The sequence below is a fragment of the Colius striatus genome, chromosome 1 (assembly GCF_028858725.1).
Source record: "Colius striatus isolate bColStr4 chromosome 1, bColStr4.1.hap1, whole genome shotgun sequence".
Lineage (NCBI taxonomy): Eukaryota > Metazoa > Chordata > Aves > Coliiformes > Coliidae > Colius > Colius striatus.
Window position 1 is genome coordinate 19,553,762 of NC_084759.1, and position 12,835 is coordinate 19,566,596.

The 12,835-nt window shown below is 43.3% G+C and overlaps 1 protein-coding gene across 4 annotated transcripts in view; it reads right to left on the reverse strand.

The window, feature by feature from the left end:
• SPATA13 (spermatogenesis associated 13) overlaps positions 1-12,835 on the reverse strand; it is a 79,612-nt gene that overhangs the window by 47,051 nt on the left and 19,726 nt on the right. For 2 of the 4 annotated variants that reach the window (XM_061992809.1, XM_061992817.1), the window contains exon 2: positions 116-1,906. In XM_061992809.1, the coding sequence (XP_061848793.1) occupies positions 116-1,747 (1,632 nt within the window). In that variant the 5' untranslated portion in view covers positions 1,748-1,906. The other 2 variants (XM_061992800.1, XM_061992792.1) reach the window with 2 other exon arrangements.

Here is a 12,835-nt window from a genome sequence, read left to right on the forward strand (position 1 = left end):
GCAATATCCATTAGCATTCAGGTTATTTTGCATTGTTTGCATTGTTTTGCATTAATAAAGATAAAACCTGACAGACATATATACAGCTTTTAAGGGGTTTTGCTCTCTTTCTTACCTCTTCCTTTTTCTCTTCAGGACCAGAGGCTAAATTGAGGCTCAGCTGAGAGTGGCTGCTTATGCCACTGTCTTCATTTCCATCGTCATAGTACACAGTTTGCACAGAGTCCTGGAAACAAACAGGATTCCTTCCCAGCTTCAGCCCTTGTACCTCAACCCTCTCCTCGCTCTCCGATGAGCTCAGCGACAATGTGCTGTGATGGTTTGGGCACTGTGAATTCATATTGCACTTGACCTTCTCTGCAGTGGGACTTTGAGGCTTTGGAGTTGTCGGTCTGACCGGAACATAAGGGTTTTCAGCTTCATGTGTAAACTGCTGGGTCGCTTTTGGTTCATCATAGTCCGAATAAAACACTTCATTGGGAAATGGACTAAGGTCATTCAGCGTGGGTGATAAGCTGTCAGAGTCTGGGATACCTGATGACGTTCTGAGGCTTTTGTCTTCAGCAACAGCTACATCCATTTCAGCCTCTTTATCCTGAGCAACTGCAGGGCTTTGAGGACAAGGTGTTCCCGGCAAGGAAGAGTCTGGACTAGACACTGGGGAGGTGCATCTCTTTCTGTCATGATCCGTGCTGCTGGAAACCCTGCGGGAGTAGTCATCATGCAGTCTGCTGTTTGACCTTGTTCTCTGGGACTGCTCACTGGGAGAAGGAGCCATGCTCTTAGGGCCATCCTTCTTCCATGCAACGTCTGTAACATTACTGACAAGTCTCAAAACTCGGTCAAAATCCTTTGCCCTGATAGGGCTCTTCCATCGCTTGGATCTCCTCTCAGGGTTCACACTGATTTTGTCCGAGTCAGCAGAAGTAACACTCACAGTCCTCGTTGGCACCTGTTTTTCATTTGTGACCTTGAGGTCGGTGAGGTTTGAGGTGGACTTCCGTTTGAACGAGCTTTTTTTCAGAAAGTTCAAATTGTCTGAACTTTTGCTTCTCCGATAAATGATCCTGTTGTTTTCAGAGTCTTTCACCAAAATTTCACAGATGTTTGGCTCTGTGATGACTGGTGATGTTGGCCTAATATGGTTCTGATGACTCTGAGCTTTGTCTGTGTCTAGCAAGTTTATGCGACCAGCACCGTATGCCCTCCTGATGCTGCGTGAGCGATGAGTATTCCTCAGGAAAGACTCATCACTCTCCTCCACATCAGAGCAGTCAGAAGCCAGACCATCCACTGCATTCTGGAAATCATGTAGAGGCCCTGAATAGGAATACCTGTTAGTCTGAACTCGCACCATTGCACTGTTCTGTTTGTCTACACCATTCTCATTTAAGATGTCTGAACATTCCCTTGTTTGAATTCCTTGGAGAACTGAAGATTTCAACTTCTTGAAAGACCCCATTTTTCTGATGGAAGACAAAGCATTCCATGTGGACGAGTTGCCCATCAAAACCAGAGAACGAGGCCTGTCAGAGCCAGAATTAGCTCGTTTCCGAGGGGTGGTGAAAAAGCGCATGATTTTGGAAGGGCTGACTTTATCCTCTTGAATTTCCTCCTCATGGCTGTTGCTGGTGCTGTATCCCCCATTATGACTGACACAGGTGGTTTGGTTTGAGGGCTCTTTATTATCCATAACTATACAAGTAACAGTGGTGCCATTTCCACAGCCATTTGGAAACGTTGTCATGCTCTCGATGCTGTAGGCATGGAGGTGCAGGCTGGGGTAGCTCAGAGAGACACTGCTGTCCCCACCAGCTGACCTCACTGCGTCTCCTTCATCTGCTGCACCTTGGTTTGTCTTGCTTTCACATCGAGTCGGTGAGCTGAGCTCCTCAGGCGGCACTGACTGCAACAGGAAAACAAAAGCAATCCTTAAGAGAAATTTCCTTACAAAGCCCCCAACCAAAAGAAGTTTGAGCCCCACTGCAGGGAATAAAGACACACACAAAACAAAGAAGTCATTTTTCATGGAACAAAGATGTGTTGCATTGGTGAGAAGGCATTCATAACTCCTCAAAGTATAATTGAATTTATTAGCAATTTAAGAGACTGAAATAATTTCAATATGTACTTGCTTCTCTAATGCTTAATAAGCTAATACATTATGACTACCACACCTACCTTACAACACTAAATATATTCCTTACAAACATTTAGAGAGAGAAAACCCCAACATCAGTCCAGTCTTCCTCCTCACAGAATACAGCTCTGAGCCTCAGGACACATCAGAAGTTTTCATCCAAAAAAATGAGCACAGCTAACAGGTGCCACCCAATCCTCAAACAGTAAGCAAGGAAAGGGAAGATATACATTTTTTTCCTACACTTTCCGCTGTTCGAAGGTGCATGACACTTGACTGTCTTGTCTGTGCCCTAACAGGTAAACCTAAGAGTTACACCAAGTGTGCAGCAAAGTATTTTTCCCTTGACAAAGAAAAAAAGGTTCAGAACTATGTAAAGCCAGAAGCCATCCAATGCTGCTGTGATGGCAAGGTGAAAACTTCAATTTTAAAGAGATCTGAGTCTCTGTGACTGTAACGTGCCATGTAAGGGAACCTCTGAGCTGAACATGGGAGATACAGCAGCCCAAACCATGCTCCAGTGCTTGGGAAAGCTGTGTGGGGACCACTGGCTATGCCTCCCCTGCCGAGCTGACAGGTGTTTGTGCCACTGTGCCACACAACACCCAGCAACCAGTGGATGCACAGTTCAAACCTGGCACCATCTTAAAAACAAAGGTCATGGCATGGTTCTCTTTGCAAAGGCCTCTGGGACCTTCACAAACCTGGACGGAGGGTTTCTCCCCCACCTCCTGAAACCAGGCGAGATGCTTGAGGGACCCTACTTTATCTCCTTCCCACCCAAGCGGCCGCGGGGGCTCCTCCGGCCAGGGAGGGTGGGAGATGGCCCGGAGCAAGCGGAGGGGGCCGGGCTCGGCGGGGGCTGGGCGGCAGAGCCCCTGCAAGAGCTACAGAAGCCAGTCGGGGTCCCGGGGAGCAGCGGCCGCTCTCGCCCCGGCAAACCCCATCCGCCTCCTCAAACGCCTGAGTTCTGGAGCCCGCGTCCGCTGGTTCTAAGGCTGCTCCCTCCTGAGCGCACTTTAAAAGTAAACTTTTGCGAGCCTCTGTCCCTCTGGGGATGAAAGGATTTTCTTGTGTTTCAGTGAGGCGCCTGAAATCTCCCTCGCCGCTGTTTTTAATCCTCCTCATTCACAGGGTCGCGGCGGGAGCCCGTCGGGCTACAAGGCAGAATCGAGCGAGGTCAGGCAGAGCCGAGCCGAGCCGGGCCGAGCATCCTCCGGCAGACGGAGCCGGACGAAAGCCTGCCAAGGCACGAGACCTCGTCCTGCCCTTGTGCTCGTGTGCCGCCCGCGACTTTGCACGAGGAAAAAAAAAGTACACAGCAATAATGAGAACACGACGCAGAAAAGCTCCCAGAGAAAGAGGCTTTGGGAGAAACTGTACCTGAGTCGGCAGAAAGGGCGCGGGACAGAGGCAGGAGAACAACTGCCACGAAACGAAATTAGGAACTCGTCCCACAGCGCGGAATCCGAGCGGCTTCCCCGCGGTGCCGGTGCTGCCGCTGCCGGGAGGTGGCCCGCGGCGCACAGCTCTTACCTGAAGGGAACCCCGGGACCCCGCCGCGGCCGCCCGTCCCCGCCGCCGCCCGCTCCCGCATCGCTATGGCAGCGGCCGCCGCGGGGGGCGGGCCGGGGGCGGCGGCCGGCGGGCCGGGGGCGGGCCGGGGGCGGGAACCGCCATCCCACCAACCCCCCTGCTCCCCGGCCCCGGCGCGCCTGGCAGCGCCCGCTTCGCCGCCAGCAGGGCTGCTGGCTGGAGGGAGCCTGCCTTCTAGCAGCCCCCATCGCCCACGATGCCCCAGGACAAGGCCTCCGTCCGGATGGGGACGGTCGGCCGTGGTTAGTGCCGTGGAGATGTCACTCGCGTCGTCCCCGCCGCGCCTCAGCGCCCACTGCGCGTTTCTAGTCTGCTCATGTGTGCTTTCTGCATGGGCCCTGCGCAGGCTTGCCCTTCTCATTGCTTCTCAAACACGAGTTCATTCTACCAGCTATAATCTGCGGGTTAAACAGTCTCCTTCCTTACACAGTATCACTGATCCTCCTCCTAAGCCCAGAGTATTTGAAAAAAAGCCTCAGATCATCTGTCGCTCGTTTTCACCCCAGCAAAGTATATTTAGTAGCTAGCTGATTATTTTACAACAAGATGGTCAGTAACTACAAATATATTTTTTTTAATTTAATGTTTAAGTTGGTCTGAGGCCCTGCTGTGTCTGTCTGATGCCAAATACAAATTTCTTACTGGTGAACAAATTGGCATATTTTCTCAAGCATGGTTTGCTGCTTTGTTTTATTGTGCTTAAGGACACAAATGTTAGACAAGAAGTACTTGCCAAACTGTAAGCTCTCTCAGATACTTAAGCTTGGTTCCCAGGTGGTCTTTGTGTCCCAAACCCGGACGACTTTTTAGTTTGTTACTGTTCCTCAGAGCTAACAGTGTAGAATCATAGAATCATTTCAACTGGAAAAGACCTTTGTGATCATCAGGTCCAACCACTAACCTCACACTTATCCAAACTTGCTGAACTGGGAAAAGCTTGATGGTAGTTTAATATTGTGGGCAAACATCCAGGTCGGGATACTACTTGAATTAAAGACACTTAAATCATAGAATCATTTTGGTTGGAAAAGGCCTTTGAGATCATTGAGTCCAACCACTAACCTCACACTACCAAGCCCGCCGCTAAACCATGTCCCTCAGCACCTCATCTGTGTTTCTTTGAAGTATCTCCAGGGATGGTGACTCCAGCCACCAGGCCTGGCAGCCTGTTCCAATGCTTAACAACCCTCTTGGTGAAAAAGTTTTTCTTAATGTCCAATCTAAACCTTCTCTGGTACAACTTGAGGCAACTTCCTCTTGTCCTATCGTTGAATACTGAGGAGAAGAAACTGATTAAGGACAAGACCAAGAGAAAGAACGTTTTATGCACAATCTGAACAGCACATACCATAAGGAAAATTTTGTGAGATAATGTCTTACAGCCCCATATCATGCCTCCTGACAAAGACCTGTAACAACTGGTAGTCCTTGTTCAAACAATTTATTGACTTAAAGTGCTTATACACTTGGACTGGAGCTGTAGACATAATTAAAACTAGTTTAGGTAAGAGGCAAAGTGAAAATAGGACAACACAAAGTACATGACAGAATAGACACCCTAAAGAAGTAAGGAAGGCCTTCAAGTCCCACTGCCTCTGCTCCGAGACTAGTGTGACTGTACACACTATAATTACTTCTCTGGAGAGCAGTATAGACATACTCTCAAAGACAAGGTGTAGTTAGGGAATGAAGCAAACAAATGGGTTTAAGGGAGGTAGGTCAAATGAGGTAACAAATAACTCTGGGAGTGATCACAGGATTCGCTGCCAGTCGGCAGAAGCAGGCACAGCCTGCCACCAGTTTTTGCTGGCCTGAACTTCATGGTATCACCCCATGGAAGAAGTGAATTTTGAAGAATTACTCAAATGAAACAGTAAAGTGGTTACCCTACAATACTGGGCATAGGAAGCAAAGGGGAATGGAGATGAGGACTGGAAATGCTAACACAGCATGGAGAGAGTCTATATGGAGCATCACTGATGATCTGTGTTAGCTTGGCACTACCTGGGCAAGTTCTTGAGTCAGTGCAAAGAATTATCTACTTCGGTCCTTGGGAAATGGGAGGGGGACTCAGTGAAAGCATTGTAATGGCCAAGAGAATGGCTTTAGCAGCATCATTAAGGGAAGTATTTAATTAGATAAGGCAAGAAGTGTATCAGAAGTTAACTTGAAAAATATTTTCCAAGGATCTTGTAAACTTATCTCACAGCCTCCCTGGTATCTCTAGGGGTTTGTGCTGGTGGCTTAAAAGCTTCTATCTGTTAAAACCTGAATTTCAATATATTTATTTTCCTTCATATTCCTTACCATTACTATCTCAGCTATATCATCACATTCATTTTGGATATCTTTTTTAATCCACAAACCCCTTCAGAGAAGGGAACCCCTAGTTATTCCTGTATCCACCAGGTAGACAAAAAGACAAAGCAGAGAAAACTATTGAGCTGAACTGAGACTCTCCTGTGTGTCTCTCCTTTATCCAGCTGCCAGTGTTTCTGAAAGCTCAGAAATTCTGATAACTTCGAGATCTGAACCCTTCTTTTCAGTATATCTGAAATTCATCATCAGGTTAAAAACTGCTTGTGGAGACAGAACTGACATGAGGTGGTATTGACAGACTAACAACATGCTCACAAGAGCTTAAGTTTCTTAAAAACCACACTAAAAAGTTCACTTTAGATAATTAGGTAATATATTTTATTTTGTATTCCTTAAATGTCACTATATTTAATAAATGCCTAGAAAAGTGCAATTACAGACATAATAGCATTTAGAAAATTAGGCATTTGTCAAGTTTCTAAAGGTAAATGCCATGGTTTTAATTTTCCAGACTTGTTTGTTATAGATATTCTACTGATAGCATGCTTAAACCCTCTTCTAGCTCTTGCTGCTTGCTTTAGTCAGAGTCTGTCCTTCAGATGTGCGTACTGTTTAGCAAAGCACGGATGCAGCACGCTAAGGACTGTGTCTGAGAACAGGATTAACTTCCTCCACTGGAGACCAATAATTACCCAAATCTTTTCTTAATCTGAATTACTATTTTTTTAAAAGGCTGTTAAGTGTATACAGAATTTAGATGCCATCATACCAGGGTTTAGGAAAATGATGCAAAGAACAATTTATCAGCAGGACTGCCATCAGTTTTTTAATAGTGATTTGACCATGGTCATCACACTTGGTGCAATAAAAATGAAATACTTGTTTTAGAAGGTCTAAGCCTGTAATTTAAAAGAGGTTTAATGCGCATGTGACAAGGAATGAGAAGGATTATTCCAAGTGTAATACAGGTGGGAAAGGATTACAAAAAATGTGACATGGGAGAAAGAATATAGAGTTTTAATGATGAGGGAACAACACCCCCACAACTTTTAATAGGTAGTGATACATCTCTTAGCCTTCTCAAAAAGTGAAGGGCACATTTATGTAATAAATTCATTCACTTCAATCTGAAAAATCTAAAGAATTGTTCTTTCTACTTAGTTTAGAAATCCTGTGTTCCACTCCCACAGCTTTATTATTTCTTTCATGGTTCTTTTATAAACACTTGATAAAAGTTTATTTTAAGGTACTGCATTTTTAAAAAGGTACTCTTAAAAGAGAGTACAAAAAAAAGAGACAAAAGGAGCACTTTCAAGACCAACAAGCATTTGTCCTCCTTCCACAGCTACCGAGCAAGAATGCAAGGGAAGTAACTCTCTAAGACATACTCTAAAATAATGAGTGACCAAATTTAATTATTAATACTCAGCATTACTGAAATAAGAGATCCCTTTCCTTTAAGTGATGGTGTCTTTTCCAGGCCGCAGTACAGAGCTAATGTTCCAGTTCTGCAAATTGCACCTTCGTTTTTCATCCCAGGCAAAGACAATTAACCTCCAAGGAATCTCTACACATTGACCAGTCCCACAGGGGGAATTAAGCTGAGTCATATATCTACTGAAATTAAAGGCAACTCCCCCACCGACTTCACTAGGAGTGGGATCAAGATCTCAATTTGTTCAGTTTAGAAATGAGGAAAGAGTAATATGTTTGAGTATGCAAGCTCAAACTAACAGAGGCTGCTAATTATTTTTGTATGTTTTATGTATTAAACCCTGTGAAATTCATACAGAAGTTTATCATTTGTGTATATGTGCAACTAAATTAATAAATACAAAGGGAATTTCCAAATTCAAGACCTTTGGTATCTTGGCACTGAAAAAATCCATTCCAGAAAATGAATCATGTTGCTAAGCAAAGCACTCAGAGGACAGCTTGGGTTAAATGGCTTCGATAATTTCTCAGTTTGCCTGGTGAAAGTTAATTGTTGCCCCTGTGCAGGAAGCTGGTATGCTACTTCCGAAAGGCCAGTTCCTGTTGTGTTTACTTTGCTGCTGATAAAGGCCAATTACTGACCAAAGTGAGAGAAGTTTATCACAATTGCGTCTAAATCACACACACAACAAACTATTTTTTCTCCCTAATCGTCTTTTAAATGTGCTTTGCAGAGGTCGTTTTGCTGAGCTTGCTCAGCTCTATTAAACACAGAGACCTGATTTAGAGAGAACACAATAGCCTGATGGAGTGACGCCATCAATGAAAAATGACCCTTGTGTACCAGGTTACCATTATCCCATCTCCGAGTTGCTCTTACTCACCCACCTACACGACTACAGCTGCATGCAACTTAATGATGGCCTCAGTCTTTCAGGCTGCTAAAATGCTATTTATAACCCCATGGGGTCCGGCTGTGGTGCTATTCTTTCTCCACATCCTCAAGAGGCATTATTCAGATAGCATGACATGAAGAGATGGCTGGTACTACAGAAGAGCAGTTTCCAATAAACAGATCATTGTGTTTAAACATAAAGAAGACCAATTAGGAAGGCTGAATTCCACCTTCATTTTGTGTCTCACAAAGTGTCAGATGTAGGAAGGAAAAGGACCATGGAAATGTAAAGCTGACACAAATAAGAAGGAAAAGAGATCAGTCAAAAATGTCTGCCTTTTTTTTCTATGCTATGTATTTTTTTCTTTTTGTCTTAAAGAAATGTTATATTAGAATATCTGTTAGATGGATGTACACTAATGTGATACAGAATAATTGGGAATAAATGTGCCAATCTCAGAGTGTTGAAATTGTCCCATCCTGCAGCCCTTTGATTTCTCTTCCTTCTCTAGTTAACTTGACATCCCTTCAATCTCATCCACCTCCTGCATTGTTTGATGGCCTTGTATTTATTCTCCTTGCTTCAAATAATAACATGTAAAAGTGATTATTAAGAGCTCTTTATCAACCTTCCCCACCCATTTAATTACCCTGCCATCAAATCCTCTCTATTCAAAACTGTGGCCTTCCAAAATTACCTGAGGATATGAAGGTGCCTTGTTATGCAACCAGGAGGCCAAAATAAATCAATAGAAGAATAAATTAACATAGAGAAAGAGAGTTGAGGAGTTTGAGGACTGAGGACCACCTGCAGTGGACCTTTGCACTGCTCAGGCCAGGGGCTGGAGTGACAGTGAGGGTCTGGTACACTTCATTCATTTTTGTGTGTGAGCTGTAGCAAAGGGACGTGCATGGGCTTATTTGATTTCTGATTGTGTTTCTCCCTGAGCTTGGGGAGGAAGCACAAGCAGCATCTAACCCTTGCTTAAATCGTTTGTCTGTGCTAAAGGGAGTAGGAATGCATCAACACTGCAGAGGCACGGAGTCCAACAGATATTAGAAAGGTGGAAATGCTTCAAAAGTGAAGCAGGTAGTGGACTTCAAGGCCATATCCTCATCAGAAATTATGTGAAGGTAGATAAGATCATGTTGTTACTGATGCTTATTATCATAAAATAACAGGTCTCAGTAGAATAATTGGCCCAGAATGACGCCACAGAAATACCCAACTGATGATAGTGCAACTGTACACCTTAGTTACCTTCGTGGTGGCTAGGGCAAAAAGCCCTGAAAAATTACAGCTTTTGATAGATTCACAAGGTCAGAACAGTAAATATCCCAGTAAGATTAAGAAAAGGTGAAACAGGTAGCATTTGGGGAGGAAGCACTAGGGTTTGTTGTTGTTGTTGTTAGGAGGCTTCTAGGTAATCTTGATTCTGGTGCTTCAGGGGTTCTTCTTTGCAATTAGTATCAATACTTTTTTTTTTACTCTTTTTTTACAATGACAAACTTGCTGTCTCTGTTATAGCCTGAATTAAATTAACATTCATGCTTGCGTTTCTTGTGCCAGAAAAGTGAATTACCATCTCCACCTTGTTTCTTTCTCTTTTTCAGGAAAAAAAAAATCTCTTTGCGAATTCTGTCTCTAGTTTGTTAATGACTTCTACTTTTTGTGTAAATTTTCTCCATCAAAAATCTTGTGGAATGGAAAAGCTAGAAAAAACTCAATTTAACAAAGTGACTAACAGTGAAGTGCTACAACATTTACCTGCTGGGCCTTTTCAGTAAAATACATGCTCTGAATTTAGCCCGTCTGAAAACATCAAAGCAATGATAAGCCTTAAACTAATAGTCATCTCTTTCCTTCTCTGGTACTGTAGTAACTATCACCTTCTTTATTAACACTAAAATAAAGACTACTTTTTTAAAAGACCAATGATCAAATTTAAGAAAACTGTCCATTTATCTTGTCAGGAAAAGAAGTTGCCTGATTTTAAAGATGCAGAAAACAATGCTGCTCACTTGAAACCTTGTTTGTCTGGACATGGTATCAGACACATACAAATTAATAAATTTGGAGATAGCTTAGTGGTCCTGTTAAAAACAGCCATACATTGTAAGATTTTTGTCAGCAGCAGGATACACAAGGAAATCTTCTGTTGGTTATGTCGTAATTGTTTCTAGGAAGCCATCCAAATATATATTGACTGCCTCTGTAAGATGTTGCAGCTGTACAAGTTACATTTGGGTGAAAAATCAGAAGACTGTTAAAGTTCAGAACATTGGAATCATGAAACTGTCTTCCAATGAGAAGAGTGTGGAAGAAAATCAGTCTGAAATGGAGTCAGTTTTGTATATCTAAAGTACCAAGTGGCATAACTGTCTGAAATAAGGGGGACTAGAACTAGTGCCCCAAGTGATCCTTATGGCTTATACACCCATATTCCTATGAGTAGAGGTTAAATAACTCTGGATTTTACCAGCCTGGAAAGTAATTGTAAATCATCTGAAAAAAAAAAAAAGAAATCCCCATCTAAAGCAGGAAAGATGTCTTTATGAATGAGGCTGGGCAAGAGGGATTCTGGATTTTGTTTCTCTCTGACCTTGGCAGTTGAGCATACTTTTCTTAGTTTAAGTGCCATATGTGTAAAATAAGTGATGATAGAAGTAGTACTTTGTAACCTATGGACCTGCAAGGACAAATCCATCAATGCTTCTCTGGCACTTTGATGCTTATGGTGATGAGACCTATGAAAAGAATACACACGAGAAAATAATCCATCATCTTCTCATGCAGAGGACAAACCCTAAAGTCCAGTTTTTTGAAAGGAGTGCAGCCTAAAGTGCCTGTCTCAAGACTGAATTGCTTGTTTTGATGATGGTCCATTAATCTTCTGAACTGGAGTTTGCATATCTGACTAATAATTTATGTTCTGTAAGAGCACAGGGTATCTCCAAACCTGAAAGATTACACATTTCCTTACTGCTAATGTTAATTTACATTGGTGAGTTGTTTTTGCTTAAATATTGCAAACAGCAAAATGTTTCTGTCAGTTGCACTGTCCCTTTTAAAAAGCCCTGTTAAACTTCACGTTAAGAAAATCTAATAAGAAATACCTTAGCAGCTTTTCCCTCAGCACACAGGGATGCATAATTAAAACATTAAGCTGAAGACTTGAGCCACATTTCTAGCTCCAGTATGAAAGGCAGGCAGTTTGCACAAATTCTGTCCTAGGGTTGTCTTTAATCTAAGCAAAAGAGAGATAGATCTCTCCCCACCTCTTGCTTTTCACTACATAATTCAGTAAACTTCCAGTTTCTGTGCCAGGGTGGGAATGTCTGCTTAGCTCTCTCCTGTTACCACACACTGACCCAGAGATGCTGTCACTCCCCATTGACCACCTGCTCTCCTTCACGTCATCTCTTTCAATCTACCTGATCACTAATGGAAGAAGATAGAAATTATGCCTACAGACAGACAATCTAAGAGCATGCTACCACCTAAAGGGAGAGATGTTGGACAGGCTTTCTGCTTTTTCCTACCAGGCTGTGAGTTGAATCAGCTCCCCTGGCTGCATCCGAGCTGTTGCAGGGCAGGAGGTGGAAGCAAGCATCCAAGTGCAGGGAGGAAAACGCAGGAAGGTGAGTGGAAACTCTCTCCACAAGCAACAAGACTCCTGAAATGGCTCCAGACTCAAAATTTGCCTCAGGAGCTGCCCAGGAGTGCAGTGAATTGGAAAGGGCTAGGAGAAGGTGGAAGTGTTCTTGGCTTATTGCCTGCGTGCTATGTGTCAAAGCTGTAGGGTGCCAGGACATGTGAGTGTGAGGGTGGTGGTGCTGGGTGGGTGCCTCTAGCAGGTTTGCAAGAGACACAAAGAAACACAAAAATCTGTGGCAATATCCCAAATGGTAAATATTTTTTTTCTGGAAATGCAGGAAAATGCTTTCTCCAGAAAACAGTTCATTGGGGTTTTTTATGAAGCACTATTATCTCAAATTCAATATAGTAAAATCATTCATTAAGGTAAATAGTTTTTAATCTGCTTTGCATTTAATTTCTAACTCAGTTTCAATTCCAGCCTTACCACAAAATACTACAAATATGCCACAAATAATACAACTATAGTGTTGATGAAAGCATGTGAGGGTTGCTGTGTATCTCAAAATGACTTGAGTAAAATAACTCAAGATGCCACCTAACTTTTTTTTAATGCAGCAAAAATTTTGGCAGGCCAATCTGTGCTTGAATAATTACTCAATCTCATTGGTAGGATGAACACTGCGTAGAGGCTGAGGTTTAGTACTGCACTGAAATCAATTGTTTTAAAACCTGTTTTCACCAGTGTCTGCAGCAGCAGGGAACAGGGCCTCCCTGTCCAGCACTTGCAGCCAAGCCATATGCAGCATATGTTCAGTTGAGCCACTGGTGACACCCCCTGTCAGCATCTGGT